This window comes from Orcinus orca, chromosome 15 (assembly GCF_937001465.1).
Source record: "Orcinus orca chromosome 15, mOrcOrc1.1, whole genome shotgun sequence".
NCBI lineage: Eukaryota > Metazoa > Chordata > Mammalia > Artiodactyla > Delphinidae > Orcinus > Orcinus orca.
In genome coordinates this window covers 38,488,575-38,512,392 of record NC_064573.1, presented here as the reverse complement: position 1 = coordinate 38,512,392, position 23,818 = coordinate 38,488,575, and the positions used below count along the sequence as shown (strand labels likewise).

Below are 23,818 nucleotides of genomic sequence, written 5' to 3'. Positions count from 1 at the left end.
AGGCAGCACAGAGCAAAGGGAATCAGTTGTAGTTTCCATCAGAAAACTTACACCAGACTAGAGTTGCAGGGCATGGTTATGACCAACCGAGTTACCTCTAAAGAGCCATGTGCCAGATGCAAGGCTGGGTGACCACTTAATGGAAATGATAAGGACGGAAAGATGTGCTTTTTGATTTCCTTTCCAAGTAGTTTCTGGAACTGGATCTACTTTTATCTCACAGCAGGAGATATATACATATATATAGGTATAATATACATATAGCTTTTTGTTTGAATTTTATTTATTTTTTTATATAGCAGATTCTTATTAGTTATCCCTTTTATACACATTAGTGTATATATGTCAATCCCAACTCCCAATTCATCCCACAACCACCACCACCACCCCCTTTACCCCCTTCGTGTCCGTACATTTGTCCTCTACATCTGTGTCTCAATTTCTGCCAGTTTCAAACCAGTTCATTTGTACTATTTTTCTAGGTTCCACATATATGCATTAATATAAGATACTTGCTTTTCTCTTTCTGACTTACTTCACTCTGTATGACAGTCTCTAGATCCATCCACGTCTCTACAAATGACCCGATTTTGTTCCTTTTTATGGCTGAGTAATATTCCATTGTATATATGTACCACATCTTCTTTATCTATTCGTCTGTCAATGGACATTTAGGTTGCTTCCACGACCTGGCTATTGTAAATAGTGCTGCAATGAATATTAGGGTGCATGTGTCTTTTTGAATTATGGTTTTCTCTGGGTATATGCCCAGTAGTGGGATTGCTGGGTCATATGATAATTCTATTTTTAGTTTTTTAAGGAATATCCATACTGTTCTCCTTAGTGGCTGTATCAATTTACATTCCCACCAACAGTGCAAGAGGGTTCTCTTTTCTCCACACGCTCTCCAGCATTTGTTGTTTGTAGATTTTCTAACTGGTGTGAGGTGATACCTCATTGTAGTTTTGATTTGCATTTCTCTAATAGTGATGTTGAGCAGCTTTTCATGTGCTTCTTGGCCATCTGTATGTCTTCCTTGGAGAAATGTCTATTTAGGTCTTCCGCCTACTTATTGATTGGGTTGGTTTTTTAATATTGAGCTGCATGAGCTGTTTATATATTTTGGAGATTAATCCTTTGTCCATTGATTTGTTTGCAAATATTTTCTCCCATTCTGAAAGTGGTCTTTTTGTCTTGTTTGTAGTTTCCTTTGCTTTGCAAAAGCTTTGAAGTTTCATTAGGTCCCATTTGTTTATATTTGTTTCTATTTCCATTACTCTAGGAGGTGGATCAAAAAAGATCTTGCTGTGATTTATGTCAAAGAGTGTTCTGCCTATGTTTTCCTCTAAGAGTTTTATAGTGTCCAGTCTTACATTTAGGTCTCTAATCCATTTTGAGTTTATTTTTGTGTATGGTGTTAGGAAGTGTTCTAATTTCATTCTTTTACATGTAGCTGTCCAGTTTTCCCAGCACCGCTTATTGAAGAGACTGCCTTTTCTCCGTTGTATATCCTTGCCTCCTTTGTCATAGATTAGTTGCGCATAGGTGGGTGGGTTTATCTCTGGGCTTTCTATCCTGTTCCATTGATCTATGTTTCTGTTTTTGTGCCAGTACCATACTGTCTTGATTACTGTAGCTTTGTAGTATAGTCTGAAATCAGGGAGTCTGATTCCTCCAGCTCTGTTTTATCCCTCAGGACTGCTTTGGCTACTTGGGGTCTTTTGTGTCTCCATGCAAATTTTAAGATTTTTTGTTACAGTTCTGTAAAAAAATGCCATTGGTAATTTGATAGGGATTGCATTGACTCTGTAGATTGCTTTGGGTAGTATAATCATTTTCACAGTATTGATTCTTCCAATCCAAGAACATGGTATATCTCTCCATCTGTTTGTACCATCTTTAATTTCATTCATCAGTGTCTTATGGTGTTCTGCATACAGGTCTTTTGTCTCCCGAGGTAGGTTTATTCCTAGGTATTTTATTCTTTTTCTTGCAGTGGTAAATGGGAGTGTTTCCTTAATTTCTCTTTCAGATTTTTCATCATTAGTGTATAGGAATGCAAGAGATTTCTGTGCATTAATTTTGTATCCTGCAACTTACCCAAATTCATTGATTAGCTCTAGTAGTTTTTTTGGTGGCATCTTAAAGATTCTCTATGTATAGTATCATGTCATCTGCAAACAGTGACAGTTCTACTTCTTCTCTTCCAATTTGTATTCCTTTTATTTCTTTTTCTTCTCTGATTACCATGGCTAGGACTTCCAAAACTATGTTGAATAATAGTGGTGAGAGTCGACATCCTTGTTTTGTTCCTGATCTTAGAGGAAATGCTTTCAGTTTTTCAGCATTGAGAATGATCTTGGCTGTGGGTTTGTTGTATATGCCCTTTATTATGTTGAGGTAGTTTCCCTCTGTGCCCACTTTCTGGAGAGTTTTTATAATAAATGGGTTTTGAATTTTGTCAAAAGCTTTTTCTGAATCTATTGAGATGATCATATGGTTTTTATTCTTCAATTTATTAATATGGTGTATCACATTGATTGATTTGCGTATACTGAAGAATCCTTGCATCCCTGGGATAAATCCCACTTGATCATGGTGTATGATCCATTTAATGTGTTGTTGGATTCCGTTTGCTAGTATTTTGTTGAGGATTTTTGCATCTATATTCATGAGTGATATTGGTCTGTAATTTTCTTTTTTTGTAGTATCTTTGTCTGGTTTTGGTATCAGGGTGATGGTGGCCTCATAGAATGAGTTTTGGAGTGTTGCTTCCTCTGCAATTTTTTGGAAGAGTTTGAGAAGGATGGGTGTTAACTCTTCTCTAAATGTTTCTTAGAATTCATCTGTGAAGCCCTCTGGTCCTGGGCTTTTGTTTGTTGGAAGATTTTTAATAACAGTTTCAATTTCATTACTTGTGATTGGTCTGTTCATATTTTCTATTTCTTCCTGGTTTATACTTGGAAGGTTATACCTTTCTAAGGATTTGTCCATTTCTTCCAGGTTGTCCATTTTATTGGCATAGTGTTGCTTGTAGTAGTCTCTTAGGATGCTTTGTATTTCTGCGGTGTCTGTTGTACCTTCTGCTTTTTCATTTCTAATTTTATTGATTTGAATCCTCTCCCTCTTTTTCTTGATGAGTCTGGCTAATGGTTTATCAATTTTATCTTCTCAAAGCACCAGCTTTTAGTTTTATTGATTTTGCTATTGTTTTCTTTGTTTCTATTTCATTTGTTTCTTCTCTGATCTTTATGATTTCTTTCCTTCTACTAACTTTAGATTTTGTTTGTTCTTCTTTCTCTAGTTCCATTAGGTGTAAGGTTAGATTGTTTATTTGAGATTTTTCTTCTTTCTCGAGGTAGTCTTGTATAGCTATAAACGTCCCTCTTAGAACTGCTTTTGTTGCATCCCATAGGTATTGGGTCATCGTGTTTTCATTGTCATTTGTCTCTAGGTATTTTTTAATTTTCTCTTTGATTTCTTCAGAGATCTCTGTTATTTAGTAACGTATGGTTTAGCCTCCATGTGTTTGTGTTTTTTATGTTTTTTTCCCTGTAATTCATTTCTAATCTTATAGCGTTGTGGACAGAAAAGATGCTTGATATGATTTTAATTTTCTTAAATTTACTGAGGCTTGATTTGTGACCCAAGATGTGATCTATCCTGGAGAATGTTCTGTGTGCACTTGAAAAGAAAGTGTAATCTGCTGTTTTTGTATGGAATATCCTATAAATATCAATTAAATATCTCTGGTCTATTTCGTCACTTAAAACGTGTGTTTCCTTATGAATTTTCTGTTTGGATGATCTGTCCATTGGTGTAAGTGAGGTCTTAAAGTCCCCCACTATTATTGTGTTGCTGTCAATTTCCTCTTTTATAGCTGTTAGAAGTTGCCTTATGTATTGAGGTGCTCCTATGTTGGGTGCATATATATTTATAATTGTTATATATTCTTCTTGGATTGATCCCTTGATCATTATGTAGTGTCCTTCCTTGTCCCTGGTAACATTCTTTATTTTAAAGTCTATTTTATCTGCTATGAGTATTGCTACTCCAGCTTTCTTTTGATTTCCATTTGCTTGGAATATCTTTTTCCATCCCCTCACTTTCAGTCTGTATGTGTCCCTAGGTCTGAAGTGGGTCTCTTGTAGACAGCACATATACGGGTCTTGTTTTTGTATCCATTCAGCGAGCCTGTGTCTTTTGGTTAGAGCATTTAATCTATTCACGTTTAAGGTAATTACCAATATGTATGTTCCTATTATAGTTTTCTCAATTGTTATGGGTTTGTTTTTGAAAGTCCTTTTCTTCTCTTGTGTTTCCCACTTAGAGAAGTTCCTTTAGCATTTGTTGTAGAGCTGGTTTGGTGGTGCTGAATTCTCTTAGCTTTTGCTTGTCTGTAAAGCTTTTGATTTCTCCATCGAATGTGAATGAGATCCTTGCCGTGTAGAGTAATCTTGGTAGTAGGTCCTTCCCTTTCATCACTTTAAATACGTCATGCCACTCCCTTCTGGCTTGTAGAGTTTCTGCTGAGAAATCAGCTGTTAACCTTATGGGAGTTCTCTTGTATGTTATTTGTCATTTTTCCCTTGCTGCTTTCAGTAATTTTTCTTTGTCTTTAATTTTTGTCCATTTGATTACTATGTGTCTCGGTGTGTTTCTCCTTGGGTTTATCCTCTATGGGACTCTCTGTGCTTCCTGGGCTTGGGTGGCTATTTTCTTTCCCATGTTAGGGAAATTTTCGACTATAATCTCCTCAAATATTTTCTCAGCTCCTTTCTCTCTCTCTTCTCTTTCTGGAACCCCTATAATGCGAATGTTTTTGCATTTAATGTTGTCCCAGAGGTCTCTGAGACTCTCTTCATATCTTTTCATTCTTTTTACTTTATTCTGTTCCATGGCAGTGAATTCCACCATTCTGTCTTCTGTCTTCTGACACTTATCCGTTCTTCTGCCTCAGTTATTCTGCTATTGATTCCTTCTAGTGTATTTTTCATTTCAGTTATTGTATTGTTCATCTCTGTTTGTTTGTTCTTTAATTCTTCTAGGTGTTTGTTCTTTAATTCTTCTAGGTCTTTGTTAAACGTTTCTTGCATCGTCTCGATCTTGGCCTCCATTTCTTTTCCGAGGTCCTGGATCATCTTCACTATCATTATTCTGAATTGTTTTCTGGAACGTTGCCTATCTCCACTTCATTTAGTTATTTTTCTGAGGTTTTATCTTGTTCCTTCATCTGGTACATAGCCCTCTGTCTTTTCATCTTGTCTATCTTTCTGTGAATGTGGTTTTTGTTCCACAGGCTGCAGGATTGTAGTTCTTCTTGCTTCTGCTGTCTGCCCTCTGGTGGATGAGGCTATCTAAGAGGCTTGTGCAAGTTTCCTGATGGGAGGGACTGGTGGTGGGTAGAGCTGGGTGTTGCTGGTGGGCAGAGCTCAGTAAAACTTTAATCCACTTGTCTGATCATGGGTGGGGCTGCCTTCCCTCCCTGTTGGTTGTTTGGTCTGAGGTGACCAAACACTGGAGCCTACCTGGGCTCTTTGGTGGGGCTAATGGCGGCCTCTGGGAGGGCTCACACCAAGGAGTACTTCCCAGAACTTCTGCTGCCAGTGTTCTTGTCCTCACAGTGAGCCACAGCCACCCCCGCTCTGCAGGAGACCCCGCAACACTAGCAAGTAGGTCTGGTTCAGTCTCCTATGAGGTCACTGCTCCTTCCCCTGGGGGTCCCAATGTGCACACTACTTTGTGTGTGCCTTCCAAGAGTGGAGTCTCTGTTTCCCCCAGTCCTGTTGAAGTCCTGTAATCAAATCTCTGTAGCCTTCAAAGTCTGATTCTCTGCGAATTCCTCCTCCTGTTGCCGGACCCCCAGGTTGGGAAGCCTGATGTGGGGCTCAGAACCTTCACTCCAGTGGGTGGGCTTCTGTGGTATAAGTGTTCTCCAGTTTGTGAGTCACCCACCCAGCAGTTATGGGATTTGATTTTATTGTGATTGTGCTCCTCCTGCCATCTCATTGTGGCTTTTCCTTTGTCTTTGGATGTCTTTTTTTGTGTGTTCCAGTGTCTTCCTGTCGATGATTGTTCAGCAGTTAGTTGTGATTCTGGTATTCTCATAAGAGGGAGTGAGAGCATGTCCTTCTACTCCACCATCCTGAACCAATCTCTCTATATAGCTTTTTAGTAAGATGATTTTAATTATATTTTGAGGAAAGAGACAGAAATCCTGCACTAAATTTCATCATGTTGAGTCTCTTCTGCCAGTCTAAGACGTGGAGAATGGCTTAAGAGGTGGTTAAAATGACCCCAGGGTAGGATGTCAGGGCAGAAAGCCCCTGGGGGTGGGGAGGTACCCTCCATGGACTTGACATCACTCTGAGGAGCCTCAGGAAGTGACCTTCTACCCCTGTGCCTAATCCAGGACAGCCAATTCCCTCTTGCCCCCAAAGGGCAGCTTTTATACTCTCAGATCCAGAGAGACCACAAAAGGTATGGAGTGGAAGAGGCACACAGAAGGAAGAAGGGACCTGTTTTCCCCTTTGGGGACTCATTGCTGTCTTACTCACCTGGGTTCATTGCTTTATTAAGGGGAGGGGGCTCCGGAATGGATTTGGAGAAATTTGTTCAAATTTATTTACCTTGAAGTTTCGAAATATATCAGAAACTATTAGCAGTGACTCTTTAAGAAAATTCAGAGATGATGATTTATTGGTCTGAGGTAAGCCCTGGCCTGGGTTATTTTGAAAATCTCCCCAGGGTCCTAGCCAAAGTTGTGAACCATTGATTTAAAGTGAAAAATGAGGCACCATGGAGGAGGGCATTGTTCCCACCATCACTTTCCACATTGACTCCTTCACTGGCCCCTCACGTCCACCTCCATTTTATTCTCCTGAGAAGAGAGGAAAATCTTCCTACCTTATATTCAAGTTCAGATCATAAGGAAGTATGTTATTTTATTGAACAGCACCCTCAGAAAACCTGAATTCTCCCTGGAAATTCCAAACCCAACTTTGGAGCTTATCTGGGGTGATCACACACCCTAGTGTATCCAAGATGATCCTGGTGTGTGCGGAGGTCCCAGCATAATTATTAAGAGTACTCGCTTCCCCTCTCAAAAGTCTGCTGGTTAGGGTACTAGATAAACTACATTAACATTGGAAATGTATTTTTTTTTCCGTTGGCCTCTGCTGTAAAAGACTCTAAGAACAAATATGGGAAGTTAACATTTTTTTCCTAAACTTACCAATAAGCAAGCCTGTTCGGGCCAGGTCCTCAGAAACTCTATTCCTAACTAAAGGTTTTTCAGCTTTTATTTAGGTTTCTTTGGCTTTTGGATGTGGGGTATCTTTGGCTTTTCGATGTTGTTGTTGTCTTTTGCCTTAATGCTTTCCCATGTATATGGCCTTCTCCCTCGTTACAGGACTTAGGGAAATTCCATAGCAGTCACATCGTTATGACATCTGTATTGTGGCATCACTGTCATTGTCACTTTCTCAATGGACAGTTTCGAAAATATCCTGTAGCATCACTCTTGGCAGTTAGCGGGGAACGAGGAGGAATGATTTACCATTTCTAGAGCTCATGCCTTGCTGAGCCAGCCCCAGGGTCTGTGACAGTGATGCTGACAAGCGTTTTGAGAGGTCAGTCGCCTTTCATGGAAATGCTCTCAAACTTAGCAGTATTCTCCAAGACTCTGAGTTCTCTTAATAAATCATGTCCTTAGCCCAGTTTCTGTTTTCAGTCACAGCACCCTCTGTGATGACAAGTTCTGTGTGCTGAATAACTGCTTTTTAAAAACTGCATCCTTTGTGTCTAGTAAAATTACTTTTTAAAAATTCAAAGGGGTGACTCTCCGTGTCAACATTTCAGAAAACTTTGGAAGGCAAGCCCTATCCACCTGCCCAGACTGTGAGCCTCCACAGTCTTTGCCCGTGCTCCCCTCCCTACTCTGCTCACGTTGTCCTCTCCTCCCACGTGGAATTTTATGCCTTCATGGTGACCCTTCTCTGGACCTTGGCCGTCTTTATCAGGGTGTGCCACGGCTCATTTACTAGATCTACTTCCCACACCAGGCACTGTCCATGTGCCTGGGAGTCTGCACAGACTCTAATGAGCATCCGTAAGCTCTTTTCATTCATTCAGGAAGCCCCGGGCAAGTTGTCCATGTCCCCGGGAAGCAGCTCTGCAGGCTAAACTGAGTATCAAGTCCCTGCACTGTCTCCTGCAACTATCACTATTCAGGGTGGGGACACCGGTCTGATCTGACGCTCCTGTTTATGTAGGTGCCTTTGATCAGTAAGCGTGGTAGATGCATTAGTTATGAAAAATACACTTTGGTAAACCATATATTTTTAAAATACAATGTTATTAGGTTAAAATGATAAAAAAAAAAAAAGGAGTCATTGGTAGTGAAAAAAGCTAAGAGCTAATTCTTAGAAAGCACTATTTTCCAGGTATTGTCCTGAATACTTTACATGTATCAATACCAGCAATACTCTTCTAATAGTCCCAGCAGACACTTCTGTTGTGCTTACCAGGGGCCAAGCCTTGTTCTCACTGATTTATATCCATTGTCTCCTTTCATCCTCACAACAAACCCTGTGAGATTGGGTCCCAGAGAGGACAGGAGACACAGAGAGATTCAGTGACTTGGCAAGGTCTCCAGGCTGTGAATGGGTCAGACCCCAGCTGACGCCCCTGGTGACTTGATGCTCTGCATATTTGCAGTTACCCTTCAGGGCTCCTGAATCTGTTCGTGTCATCCCTGGATGACGTTTTGTTTCGGCTACTTTCAAGCTCATGCTCTGAACACTTCCTCGTGCTCTTCCCTTGGGGATTTTTAAATCTTGTCATTTTTTAAAAAAAAGATTCTCTCTTTCTCCTTAATGATCTGTATGCTTTGCTACTGAAACTTTAAATTTCATTTGGTCTGGACTCTACCTCTAACTGTGTGACCTTGAGCAAGTCGGTCAACCTCTCTGAGCCTGGTTTTGATTATGGGGGGAAAAAAAGAAAGAAACCAGGCGTGATCCTGTGTGCCTGACCTCCCAGGGTTGTTCGGTAGACCCAGTGCAACAGGGGAGAATGTGCTTTTGTGCTGTGTTAACAGGTCAGTCTTTTTTTATGCTATTGATTTTCTTAGCCTTTGTCTCAACGTGACTTTCCTGAGATTCCGATGTGAGATTTTAAATTACCCTCTAAGCTTAATGACTACTATTTAGCGTTAAAGTTTTCCTTTCCACTTTTTCCTAACTGCTGCCTGAATATTCACCCTTCTCTTTTCCAAAACTGAATGATTACGAGGGGGAGTAATGGTCTCGTCCTCAGGATATTGAATGCTGTCAGGTTGTGGTCACTCTTACATGGCGGTCACCCACCCCATAACCATTCAGAATCAAGTTTGTCTCTTTACTTGCAGATTCTAAAAGACTTGTTCTTGGAGGCAATACTTTGTTCTATCCAAAAACCTGACTTGCATGTCTCCTCCCTGCGAGGCCTGTGGTCATCCATCTCTGTATCAGGATTGGCATTGCCCCGGAGTCCCCCTGAGAAGACCTGAATAGGTGGTTTAACCGTTCTAAAAAATATTCCTGTCGTATGTGACTTTCTGCCCCTTGGAGTGGCTGAGTTTGCAGGGCCCAACCTCTTGGAGCTGGTTGGTTCTAGAGAGACGGCCCCCACCCAGGGAGCTGACCACCAGGTGAATCTAGGGCTGCAGAGGAAAGTCACAGCCCTTACCCCTAAGCCTTGGCAGTTAGCACTCACTGCTTAAATTGAGTACCTCTTCTTTGCTTCTTAGAAATTCTGTAAGTCTTGTGGTCATGGGCACCGCCTGTTTGAAGCTTCCTCCTGGAGGAGCTCACTTCTGCCTCCTGGAACTGGACCCTCAGCCCTCTTGGACAGCTTGGGAGAAAGGAGCTGAACTGCCTTGGTGACTTCCTTCCTGGCGCTTCTCTCTAAGAGGTCTCTGCTGGCCCTGACAACATCTCTTGCTATAGAGGGTAACCTCAGTCTCTCACCCTTTTGGCTGTTACACCCTCTCCCCACTCCCTGCAGTCTTCTTGACCAAGTCAAAAACAAACAGAAGCCCTCCATTCCATGCAAACCAGAAGCATTTCTCCAGAGACTGTATTTCTGGAAGGGCAACTGTTGGCAGGTTGGAGGCTCCCTGATAGTTGTTGTTTTGAAGGAGGTTCTGGGTGTTGCTGCCTCGTTCAGCTCAGAAGTTCAGCTTCACTAGGCTTTCTGGAAGCAAATCAGAGCCTGGCCTCTTCCTAGAGTGCCTCCTGCCCCTTCAAGAAGTAAGTTCCTCTTTTACCTTGAGAACTTCTGGATGTACGTGGGGAAATTTCACGTTCAAAGACATCCCCACCCTGGTTCCCCCAACTCTGCTCACTTCCACTCTGTTGCTGGGGCAACTCTCTTGCCCCAGAGACAGTTGTTCCCATTTTCACTTCCAGCAGCTCCCTAGTCCAGCATCCTGTGCCTGAAGCCCCACCCACAGGAGCCTCCCTCAGCATCCTTTCTGCCCTGTGAATTCTTGAGAACTGAGGGCAGAGGTTTGGCTGATAGACCTTTTATCAAAGAATTGAGGCAGAAATGCTTATTTCCTGTTGTCCCAGGACCGACCATTGCTGCCGGTGGCATCGTGGCCCCCCACATTTTTGTTGGTCTCCATGAAAAATGTCCCCATTCAAGGTGTAGGAGCCTAACCAGGTACTCAGGAAATGAGATCTATATCAAAGAAAGGCAAAAAATAAATAAATGTGGGAAGATACCCTGCCAACCAGCAAGAGGCAGTTGAAGGACTGAGATTGCTTCTCAGCCTCTTTTCCTGCTCAGGGTTTGCTGTCATGGACCATCGCTGATAACAGCCAATCAGCAGAGGGGTCTCATGGGGTGTGGCATCCTCCAACCATGATGACTCTTGGCCATTCCCACACAGCCTGTGTTCTTGCTTTCTGCTGGCTTTTTTTTTTTAAAGAAGGAAGATGTCAGTCAATCCAGTCTGTCATGATGTTAACCTACCATGTTGAGTCTTTTGACTTAAAGTTACTTTCTTTGGTTCCATATTAGAATTGGGCTTTCATGATGGATTGAGACTCACTGATGTTGCGCTCTTGTTGGAATGCCCTGGATCGCTGTATGAGAGCTTTCTCTGTACTTTCATTCTATTCTGTTCTATCATTGTAGCTGTTTAGTGCCAGTGCTACACATTAATTATATCCGTTTTATAATACCTTTTTAGAGCTAATTGGGTAGATATTATATATATTTCTACTTATGGATTTTATACACATATATTCTTTCATAGTAACTCTAGAATATTTTTTAATTCCAAAAAAATCTTGTTGGAATTTGATTAGAATCATTTTAAATATATATATTATTTATATATAAATTCCATGATGAGAGATAATGAACATCCTTACAACACTGAGGCTTCCTATCCAGGAACATGATGTTTCTCATTTATGCACATCTTTTTCTTCTTCTCTCAAGAAAGTGTTGTCAGTTCCTTCAAGTAGGCCCTGTACTGATATTTCAGGAGGTTTGGGCGTTTTGTTTCCTTGTTTGTGTGTTGTTTTCGGGGGTGTGTCTGGGCTCAAGTAAAATGCAAAACAACTTTCTCATCTCCTGCCCAGAAGTATCACCTCCTGTCATCCTCCCAACCCTGTTCCACCTTTGTCCCATCACATCTTAGCCCTTCCTTTCCAGATGCCTTTAGAGGGTCATTTAACATTTCCTAACCTCCGTTACAGGGAACACTGTGTCTTATCTGCTTTATCTCCTCTTTCTATCATTGACCAATTTCCTATTTTTCTCATTTCAAACAATGGACAGTCACAGACTGTCTGATCAAAGAAGTGCAATAAGGAGATGAGTGCCTGAGAAAGACTCTTAGCAAGAGTAGGATGACTGGGCTGGGGGTGAGAAGAGGCTGGAAGCAGGAGGCCCATGGTGGGCTGCCCTGAGAGGCTGGCACCAGGGGTCAGGCTCAGGGTGCAGGTGGCAGGAATGAAGGATGGGGCACGAGAGGATTTGTGGAAGAGGATGGGCGACAGTGACTCAGACATAGGACCAGGTGAAGGACGTAGTGAAGGTCACTCTTGCTGGTCTGGGCTTTGACCCTGAAAGAGGATTGAAATGGATCAGAACTGATGATGGCTAATCCCTAGACAGGACGCATGCCTCCGGCACGGAGAACTTTGGCTTGTTCTTTCAGGCGCTGCTCCAGTTCATTGTGGGAGGGGAGGAGAGAGTTGGACAAGCCCGCATGACCCACCCCTCGTGTCGGGCAGGACAGCCGCCAAGGCACTTGAGGGGTCAGTAGCATTCAGTGGAGTCTGTTTTAATTATGAAGAAGAGCATTTAAAATACCTCTTGGCTAAAATCCAGAGATTTAACAATTCAATTTCAGATATGACTTTAATTCTCATTCCTTCCTTTGCGAAGTGGTTGGAAGTGCTCTGAAAACATGTAGCGTCGTTTGTGAAGATAGCTTCCCCATGGAAGTGCTGTGAAAACGTGTAGCGTCGTTTGTGAAGATAGCTTCCCCGTTATCTCAGGATGCCCAGCAGCTTGCTGCTTCCCGACTTATGGGGGTGTGGGTGTGGGTGTGTCCGTTGGTGTGAACTGAGTTCTACTGAGAATGCGGGCAAGGACATCTCAGGCTCAGAGCCACCCCTGAGTCTGTGTGGGTTGCTTGCTGCACGTGGACGCTGGCTGAGGGGGGAGGGCTGAAATCTGAGCGGTGCTTCCCTCTCAAGCTCTTTGCCATGGGGCTGTGTCTCCCTGGAGGTGGGCATCTTCTTCTCATTTGCACAAAGGCTGCAGTTGGGCTGGGCCTGCTCAGTCATCTCTGCAGGCTCCTAGAATGACGGGGACTCTATAGATGGGGAGCTAAGGGCTAATGATTCCCAGGGAACCCCTGCCTTCCCATAAATGCTTCCTGCGCTGGAGCCTGGCTGTGGGTAGTCGCCTCTCCAATGCCAGGTCCCAGGCTTCTTCCATCTTCCGTGCTGCCGTCCATGTGGCTTCATTCCTTATGCTCATGAGATGTCTCACTGCTGTCTCTCTGAGCCTCACATCCACATTCTAGGCAGGAAGAAGGAGGAAAGGCAAAAGGCATGGCTCACTGGGTCTATCTCTTTTTAATCAGGAAAACAAAAACCCAAACTGCCAGCCTTACCTGCCAAGGGTCCAGGGAGGTGGCTGATTTCACTGACATATTACCAGCCTGAAAAAAATCAAGTCCCTGTTGGTGAGCAGGGAAGAGGGAATGGATGTTGGACAGGCTCCCTGTAGCACCTGGAGGGGTGGACACCCCGCACCCCAACGTGGGCATCGCAAGTCATCACATCTGTCTTCATTGCCTGTAATCAGCATTTTGTCAAACCTTTTCTCATTCCTTCTTAGCCTTCTATACACAAAATAATATTTTAAAGTAGATTTCAGCTAAATTTCAGGGGCTTCTGATAAGCTTATTTGCTTAAATATATAGAAGACAAGCTTGCCCTACAGAGTGAGGGTGCATTTATGCCACGTGTCCCTGGGAGCTCACAGTGCCAAGCTGACGAGCACACCCACAGGAATTGTTCCTCCCGGCTTCCAGGCGGCCAAACAGCTGGGATGCTTTCGGTTATTTTCTTCATGAAGAAATTGTAATTTATTCCCAAATGCATATTTAAGGACCTAAAATAGAATGTTAGCAATTGAGTTTGGAAGGGCTCAGTAGGACTTAAGGGGCCGCAGCCGTCTTTCCTTGCCAGCTCCCAACCTCCTGTACTACAGCGACCAGCTTCCCTGGGCGGCTCAGCTGCTCCCAGGCCCAGCCTGGTTCCCTTCCTCAGAGGAGGGGCTGAGGCCTCAGCACAGGAGGCCGACCTTGAGCAGCTGTCAGCTGCTCAGCTGGGACCTGCCTGCAGGGGGCTTCTGAGTAGCTGATTCATGGAGCTCCCCCATATGGCCTCCAAACCTCCAGCTTCATCCCTGGCAGTTCCCTGGAACTAGACAAAGGCACTTCTCTCCTTATATTTTCTCCCAGCCCCAGGCTAGTCCTAGACAGTCTTGAGGATCCAGCTCAAGTGGCAGCTTCTCCAGACCCTAACCCCCTCCACCACCAGGTGAGTTAGTTACCCCACAGCTGGGTCCCTCACACGGTGAGCACACCCCATCACTGTGCTGGACGGGTCTTACCCATCCTCGTCACCCCAGGCTTGTTTCATGAATCAAAATCATCATCCTCCCAGCCCTGTGGCCTCAAGGGAAGCTGTGCAGCACAGGGAGCTTGCTGGCCGACCCCCCTCCACCTGTCCCGGTTGCCACCCGCCCTTGACTTCCCGAGAGCTGAAGGGGAAGGCTGGGGGCCTTGTCACAGCTCTGGGCAGAGGTGAGCATTGGCTCAGCACCTCACACCTTCCTGGCTTCTGGCCGTGTGCCAGCCCGGGGCTGGCTGCAGGGACTGCCCTGAGGATGCCAGGCCAGCAGGGAGGCCACATACATCAGGGCTCTGTGGGGACTTGGTCCCCCTCTTCAGCCTCTTTGCCAGTTTATCCCTCACTTCTCTTCTCCCACCCACTGGGCAGCTGCCCAGATGGCTGTGTGTAGCAGGAGAGGCGGAAGTGCTCAGGTGTCGGGGCGGAGGATGTTGGAATGATGAGAGGAGCTCCTGAGATGCAGAAGGGCTGACCGGCCAGCGATGCCGGATTCCCCTCTGGCTCCCGTCTCCTCGGTGTGCGGACCAGCTTTCTCCATCTCTGGGCACACACCACACGCTCCAGGGCCAAGCAAGGCACATTCCGACACCTTGCAGCCTGCAGGAAGGGAACTCTGAGAGGTTTGAGTTTTGTTTCCACTGCTTCTATGGAAAAAAAACAGTTTTTTTTTTTCCTTGCAAAATATCACATTTTTCCCAATTGAAGGCAAATCAATTTTATTTTGTAACGTGTCTGACTCGCGAAGTTCCATTGCTGCCCTGCTCTTGGCGGCCTCTTGGAACTAATCCCTGATCTCTGCTGTGCTGAGAGGTAGCCAGTCCTTCCCTGAGCTAAACTGAGGGCATTTGTTTTCATGTCTAAGTAAGTTGTGAGTTTGCTTTTAATAGAGGACCAAAGATGATGCATTAATCTTGGATTCTCCTTATTTTATCACAAGAAAACTGCTGCAGATGGAAAAAAGCAGGAGATCATCGTCCTGGATTCCAAGAGGAGCAATGCTATTAATATCGGTCTGACGGTACTGCCCCCTCCAAGAACGATTAAGATAGCCATTTTGAATTTTGATGAATATGCCTTAAACAAAGAAGGGATTGAGGTAAGGGGAGCTCTGTGGAGCGTTATTTGTGTTCTGTAATACGTTGCATATGTAAACATTACTGTGTCCAATGTGACTTTCTCCACAGGGTGGCTTGCCATTTTTCTGTCTCAGCCAGATTCTGAATAATGTTAATAATTCTCACATCTTGTTTTTTAACTTCTGGGGGAAAAGAAGCCCCACTTTGCCTAGGAAATTCAGAGCTCCTCACTCTCTGGTTCATTTACTAACTTCCTTCTGACCACATTCCACCTGCCTCAATGTGGAAGAATTTGACAACCGCCATGGGGGTGGGGCTGGGATGCCTTCTTTCACATCATTTCAAACCAAATATGTTTAATGAACAGTCTCAAAAGTAGGGTTTTCCATACGTGCTCACTCCGTGTTAGCGGATTTGTTTCTCTCTTGGCACCCTTTGGAGTGTGTAGAGATGGGTTTCATTTGATCAGCTGGAAAACCCAAGCCAACTGAGTCTGCAGCATTTGTTAATCTGAGTGGCACAAGTGGAGAGAGATTGGGTGCCTTGGCTGTGACTACATGGCTGGCAGGCGGCCCAGCTGGCGCCACAGCTCCCCTGCTCTGCCAGGGCCCAGTGCCCTTCCACCAGGCCCTGCTCACCCTTCGCTGTGGGCTGGTGCCTGTCTGTAGGAAGTTAAATCTCCTGTTCTTATAACAGAGAAAGAGTGAGTGAAACCAATGGCTCAGCCCACAGATTCCTACAGATGGGTGGATGGCCTGGAGGCTCACTGGGTCAGAGAGGGGATCTGAAGACACTGCTTCGTGACGTTGGGTGACACCCACCCCATCCTTCTATTGGCAAAGAGCCCTGGATTCCTTTAAAGGCTCTCCATATTTGAGATTCCTTCATACCCAGTCTTATTTGAAAGCCTGGAGAGTGAAGGAAGCCAATGAAGGCTGGCTGCAGGGAGGGAGAGCGGGCTTTAGCGGGAGAGTTGAAAGTGAGGAAGGCCTGGGGGGCTGTGCCCTACGCGTCTCCAGCCCTGAGTGTGGTAGGGGGCAATGGGGCCCATGGGGCAAAGTGACGCCTGAACCCAGGAGGACAGCCGTGCCTTTGTGCTTTGGAAAGCAGAGACCTCCACAGGAAAAGCTGTGTTCCAGAGGTTTGTACTGGATTGAGTACAAACTTCAAAATCCATGCCTACCCAGAACCCCAGAATGTGACCTTATTTGGAAATAGGGTCTTTGCAGACATGATCAAGTTAAGATAAAGTCATCCTGGATTAGGGTGGGTCCTACTCCACTGGCTGATATCCTTCTAAGAAGAGAGAAGTTTGGACATAGACACAGAGAGGGGAATGCCATGGGAACACAGAGGATACACAGGAAGACACACAGAACAGAGCACCGTGTGATGATGGAGGCAGAAATTGGAGGGAAGCGTTTACAAGCCAAGGAGCATGAAGGACTGCCGGCAACTACCAGAAGCGAGGACAAGGCAAGGAAAATCCTCCCCTCGAGTTTCAGAAAGAGCATGGCCCTGCCGACACCTTGATATTAGACTTCTAGTCTCTCAAACGGTGAGAGAATAAATTTCCTTTGTTTGGAACCCCTGAATTTGTGGCGCTTTGTTATGGCAAACCTAGGAAACCAGTACGAGGCCTAAGCAACTCTGCCCTGAGAAACACACACACAGCCTGTGCCAGGAGCAGGTACGATGAGGGAAATGGTACTTCTCTCTGGCTGGAGAGGAGGTGGAGCCCGAGCCCTGGAGTCAGGCCATGCAGCACAGCAGGTCAGCAGAGCCAGGGAGTGAGGGCACGTGGCACACCGGGGAGGGTGTAAAAAGGAGAGAGCAGGTGACAGTAGGCAAATACAGAGAGGGACACTGAGGCAGCTGCCAGACAGCGAGAAAGAAGGGAGCAGGCCCAGCCTCAGTGTGAGGCACCTCCACCCTGGAACGCACAGAGCAGCAAGAGAGAAGGGCATTGGGCAGGTGGGAGCTGCCAAGCGGGACGAACCAAGTGCAGAGTGTCTCTCACATAGGACAGACAGAGTAGGAGGCCCTAGCGCACATTCTGGCCATCCTATTTACTTCACAGGATCTTTTAAAGACTGTAAAAGCTTCAGATTCGTACATAGGCTCCAAATGCAGCCAGGGCCAGCTTGATTGAAGGAAAAAATGACAACTTCCCCTTTTAAAAATATTTCCCCTTATTGCCATGAGAACTTGAAAGTCCATCAGGAGAGGTGGATGCCTTTGGTTTTGCCTTTTTTCTTTCCTGAAATGTCAGTCTCCCTGGGTGGGGAGAGATTCAGATACAATAAGTTAGTTAGATTTTAGAATGAATCAAATTATTTTTTCCTTTTCTGACTGGTTTTTCAATCCAGGAAGGAATGATGATAGGTACAATAATGATGACGGATATGGGAGCAGCACAGCACTAAACTTGACTTTCCTAGGTTTCCTCCTGTGGGCCAGACACCAGGTAGCTGCTTCACACAGACACTCATCAGACCCTTACGCGGTACATACTATTATGTTCTTCATCTTAAAGATGAAGAGGATGAGTTCCAATGTTTGTCTGTGTCCAAGCTCACAAGCCAGTAAGAGGTCGAGCTGAAATGTGATTTCTAGAGCCTGAGCCGGAAGTGCAATCCACAGGCCAGCTCTGGCGGGGGCCAGCCCGGGTGGGCTGTCTGGGCCTGGGCTCACCCACCGAAAAGAATAAGAGGGAACCTGAAAGGGGAGTGAGAAGATGCATGAGGCAACGCAGTCCGCATCACAGCGCTGCCTATGGTTTTCCTCTGGGAGTAGCTGACATATGAAATGAGGTACAGTGAGAGGACACAGCCATGGAAATCACTGCCTAACCCTTCCTGAGAGCTTGTTGTGTCATGAGTGCTCGGTAAACTCATATATAGTCACAAGACATGGAGTTACACATTTTTACCACACGTTTTTTGAAAGCAAGGTTTATCAGCTGGCACTATTGCCATTCTGGGCTGGACAGTTCTTTATTGTGGGAGCTGCCCTGTGCAACGTAGGGTGTTCAGGATCCCTGGCCTCTGCCCACAAGATGCCGGTGGCACCCATCCAGGGGTGACAACCAAAAATGTCTCTTAGACTTCATCAATATACCCTGGGGACAGAATCACCCTGATTGAGAACCCCTCATCTGAAGCTGCCTGGGCAAATCCAGAGACTGGGTATATTTTCAACTCTGTCAGCTGTAGCTGAGAATCCAGAAGAAACCAGTCCTTGTGGGGAAGACAGAACCCAGGCCCTCCCAGCTGTTACCTGCTGTCTCTGGCCACTGATCCCAGGGGCCCAAGGGGTAGAGATGGTCTTCATCCAAGTGCAGAGCTACTCCCCCAAAGCTTATTGTCTAGGCTTGTTGTTCAAGAGTTAAGTCAGGGCTGAGAAGAGATGTAAGTTGCGTCCTTACAGATCTCCACTAATATGATTTCCAGCTTATGCCCAAATGGCCTTTTGCCAAGCCGTCTGCTTCTTGGATGCAGGCCCTGTAGCGTGGCACCACGGCTTAATGGGGTCATTCGAAACGAAACCTCTGTGTACCTGGACGTGATTAGGATGTATTCACTGACATCCTGTTTGTCACCCCCATGTTTTGTATCTGGTTCATCATGAAAACCCATGGGAGCAAGTAACTTCATTAAGGAAGTCGTTTTTCATGAGAGTATTAAACTTTAGAATATGGTTTGGGGGCACCTGTAAGTATTATTAATGGTATTTTCCCAAGTAAAACATCGCTGAGGTATCACAGATGGAAGTAGGAAGGGTTTTCATTTTTCTCCTTGCTTTTCTCATTTTTAGAGTCTGTGTTTACTCAGAGGGTAACACAATTGAATGGCCCCAAACGACATTTAACTTGGCCCTGCTTGGCTGCCAGGCCAGTCAGCATCCTAGAAACAGAATTTCCCTTTGGCCACCTGTACAAAGCTACAGTATCTCCTCAAGCAGTTTGTGTTGGGAACCCCGTCCACGGGTCCCTGAGTGAGCGCTGGACACGCGCAGATGAGCCTGAGTGCAGGAGCCCATCAGTGGGTCCACAGTGCCAGGAATGAGAATGTCCCGCACTGGTAGTTTGTGGAATCGCCATGAGCATGGAGGTGGTGCTAGAAAGTAAGAGGAGCCCCTGGGTGGTTCTCCAGCGCTACCTTGGTTATCCAGCCTAGCTTCAGGCACTGCATCTTCATCTGTAAATTTGGTGCATAATTTCTGCCTTACATGCCTCACTTGAGTAATGATAAGAACGAAAGAAGATACTATCAAGAAATAAACTTGAGGAGTTAACTAAAAAAAAAAAGCCCCTCCCTGAGATGAAGTGCATGAAGAGAATGCCATTGTCTCATGAGACTGCAAGTTGCATCCAAGCCCTGCATAAAGGCTCCAACTTTCTGCTGTTAGGTTCTCATCCAGAGTCGTAGCCAGGGTTCTGTTCAGAACTCAGGAGATATGGGGATACACGTATGTGTATAGCTGATTCAATTTGTTATAAAGCAGAAACTAACACACTATTGTAAAACAATTACACTACAATAAGGATGGTAAAAAAAAAAAGAACTCACAAGACTTGATAATTACTTAGTATGGTCTCATCTGCAAGTGAATGAGATGGCCAAACCCCAAAGCATTTGGGTCTGTAAAAAATAAGTCAGACTTATGAATTTTCATCTGAAATATGATTTTCAGATACAAAAGCAAGCATAGTTAAAGCAGTGCTGGAGAAACACTGTCTGGAAGAAAGCAAAAAAACACTGAGATTATTATGTCATGGGCCTGTTTGATGTTTTTCTCCTTGTGAAACCAAATGGTCATCACAGAAACATCAGTAAATCTACTGACATGGTAAAGAGCAAATTAAAGGTATGCTCATTCCCTTGTCATCTGCTCATGGAAAAAAGGGACCATCACCTCATAGGAGGTAGCGTTGACCTCCTGTCCCCGTCTTACGGCTATTTTTATTGTCAGTGATGTGTAAAAAATAAGTAAAATAAACTGGCAGATGGTAACCTCATAAATCTTCAGTAGTGAACAAATGGTTTAAATTAGAGAAAGGAAAAACAAAAGAGTGTTTGATTACTTTCCCAAAGGAAAAAAGCAAACAAAAATCATCCCAGGAAAATGCCTTCTGAGGAAGGGGGAAAAGCGTTGACAACTTTATATTTTGGAATTCTTGTACATGCTTAAAACAATTTGAGCATTAAGAAAATTAAAATACAAATTCTTACTTAAGTTTTTCTTTTGAAAACCAGTTGAGTTCAAATGCTGGGTGTTTTGGAAGAAGTGACATCTGCTTGGATTGTTTTGGTCCTTTTTAAATGCCATCTGTGTGGACAGGTGGAATCAGTAGCATCAGCCTGTGGGAGAACAAGGAGGATCGTCACTGAACGTCTCCCCAGTGCTCCATTCCACCCACATAATCTGTGTTTGGGGTCGTGATGAAGAGGATGTTGGAAGAAGAGGTATCTAGGACTCACCACCTGTGACCTCACTCTGACCACAGCCCAAAACAGGTCTTCAATACAGTTTGTCATCACTGGCTTCTGATAAACTCCTGAGACAGCCCTCCCTGATAACACTTTCAGAAGCCTAGGACAACTACTACCCCACCCAGATACATCCTAAGGCACAATCATGTAGATATCTGCATGTTTGCTGATTCTGGTGTCAAGTGTCCAGTCTTTTATTTTGACTTTTTTTTTAAATTAATATAGAGTAAAGTTGACTTTTGGAGGGGGTCCAGGTCTATTGAGTTTTAAAACATATATAAATTCATGCAATGACCACTGTAGTCAAAAATTCAAAGCAGTCCCATCTCCCCAAAAAGCTCTTGTGCTGTCCCTTTCTAGTCACACCCTTAACCCACCCCTAGCCCCTGTTAATGACTGATTGATTCTCATCACTATGGTTTTGTCTTTCCGAGAATGTCATACACAAGGAATAATACAGCGAGTAACCTTTTGAGATTGGCTTCTTTCACTCAGCATGATCGATGCCTCTGAGACTCATCCAAGTCGCAGTTTGTATCTACAGTTGGTCCCTTTTTATTGCTGAGTATCATCGCATTGTAGGGATGTACCACTGGCTGTTTGTAAATATAAATATCCACCCGTTGAAGAATATTTAGCTTGGTCCAGTTCATAGCAGTTATGAATAAAGCTACTACAAATACTCATGTACAAGTTTTTGTGTGAATACTGTTGTAATTTTTCTAGGGTAAATACAAATGGAATTGCTGGGTCATGTGATAACTCTATGTTTAATCTTTTGAGGAACTGTAACTTGTCTCTTCATTCTCTTAACAGTGTCTTTCACAGAGAAAAAACGTTTAATTTGGATGAAGGTTAATTTATCAACCTATTCTTTTTTTGTATCATGTCTAGGGGTTCACTGCATAACCTGTGTCACAAAAATTTTCTCCTGTGTTTCCTTCTAAAAGTTTTGTAGTGTTGCTTCTTACTTGTAGATCTATGATCCCCTTTGTGTTAACTTATGTAGAAGGTGGAAGGTTTAAGTTGAGGTTCACTTTTTTTTTTTTTTTTTTTTTTTTGAGGTTCACTTTTTACATATGGATTCCAGTTGGTCCATCCAACACCATTTGTTGAAAACACTACCATTTGTCCACTGAACTGCCTTCATACCTTTGTCAGAATCACTGGGCCATATTTGTGTAGTCTATTTCCGGGTGCCCCGTTTTGTCCCACTGTATCTATCATTCAGCCCATGCCACACTGTCTTAATACCGCAGCTTTATTGTAGATCTTAAAGTCAAGTGGTATGACTCCTCCAAGGGTATTCTTTTTCAAAATTATTTTGGTTTAACTGTTTTGGTCCTCTGCCTTGCCATATAATTTTTAGAATCAGCTTGTCTATATCCACAAAAAAATCACGGTATTTTGATTGGAATTGAGTTAAATTTATACATCAATTTTGGGAAGACTAACATCTTGACGATGTTGAGTCCTTCCGTCTGTGAACACTGTTCCTTCTCTCTTCACTTAGATCGTCTTTAGACGGTTAGATTGCTTTCATCAGCATTTTCTACTTTCCAAATGCAGATCCTACACGTGCTTTGTTAGATTCATACCTAAGTATTTCATTGTAAACAGCATTTTTTAAAAATTTCAGTTTGTAATTGCTCCTTAGTAATATATAGAAATAAAATGGATTTTTTTGTATATTGACCTTATATTATGCAACATTGTTTAACTCATTGTTTCATAAGTTTTTTGTAGATGCCTCAAAATTTCCTATGTAGACAATTATACCATCTGTGATAGGAAGAGTTTTATCTTTTCCTTTCCAATCTGTATGTATTTTTAAAATTTTATATACCTGGCTAGGATTTCCACACAATGTTAAATAGGAATGGTGAGAGTGGACGCCCTGTCTTGTTCCCATTCTTACAAGGAAAGCATTCTCTCTGTCACCATTAAGTATGAAATGAGCTGTAGGTTTTTTTTTTAATAAATGTATCTTATCAGGTGGGGGAAATGCCTTCTATTACTGGGTTGCTGAGATTTTTTTGTCATGAATGGAAATTGAATTTTATCAAAACTTTTTTCAGTCAATTGAAATGACTGTGTGAATTTTCTTGTTCACACTGTTAATCAGGTAGATTAATTGCATTGATTAATTTTTTTCATATTGAACCAACCTTGTGGCTATTTTAAAATATATTGCTATATGAAATATAGCAATAGATTTATATATCTTAATATATTGGCATTTATTTATATACTTTAAAATATTTTGTTAAGGATTTTTGCATCTGATTCATCAGGGTATTGGCATGTAGTTTTCTTTTCTCGACTAGATTAACTTTGTCTGGTTTTTGTATCATGGTCATTCTGGTTTCATAAAAAGAATTAAGAATTGTTCCATCACTTGTTGGAGTTCAAGCCACAGATTCTGACCCACCTTCTGTGGACTGTTGTTCCAGCGTCAGCTCAGTTTTCAAAGTTTCCAAAGAGCAGTTCAGGTCTCAAAGTCTTTAATGTGCTTTTGAAGGTCAGATTCATACATGAACAGCTCAAGGAGAAGCTCAGAAGTTCTTAAACAGCTTTGTGCCCTTGCTTTGCAGGATCTTCATGTTTCATGACCTCCCCACTGCTTTCTGGTTTTCTGGGGCCTTCCTTTTTAGTCCTCCAGTGAAAGCTAGGTCTTTAGTTACCTCACTTTACCATGCACTTGCTATGACTGTGCCCATGTCTGGGGCCAAGCAGAGAGAAGATAGAAAAGAGAAGCATAAGGGGTTTGCCCCATCTCTTGGGAACACAGCTCCACTGACTGGAGAGGAATGTTCACTTCATCTGAGTTTTAGGACCTGCCAACCTTGCTGCCACCGCTAGGAGGCCCTTTCCCACACCTCGAGTCAGAACTAGAGGGCTCCCCTGGCGTTCTCTCTGTCTGCACCCGATACCCTCTTCCAGATTTTTGGGCTACCTGAGCCCAGGCTAGGGAATACCAGAGGAAAAATGGTCAACTCATTACCAGTTCAGTTGAACTTTCAGTTCTGGTCTTCTT

General features: G+C 43.7%; 1 protein-coding gene across 1 annotated transcript in view; it reads left to right on the top strand.

Moving 5' to 3' along the window:
* Positions 1-23,818, top strand: part of FHOD3 (formin homology 2 domain containing 3) — a 505,940-nt gene that overhangs the window by 432,219 nt on the left and 49,903 nt on the right. The window contains exon 20 of the mRNA XM_049697949.1: positions 15,148-15,306. Within this exon, the coding sequence (XP_049553906.1) occupies positions 15,148-15,306 (159 nt within the window). The remainder of the gene's footprint in view (positions 1-15,147; positions 15,307-23,818) is intronic.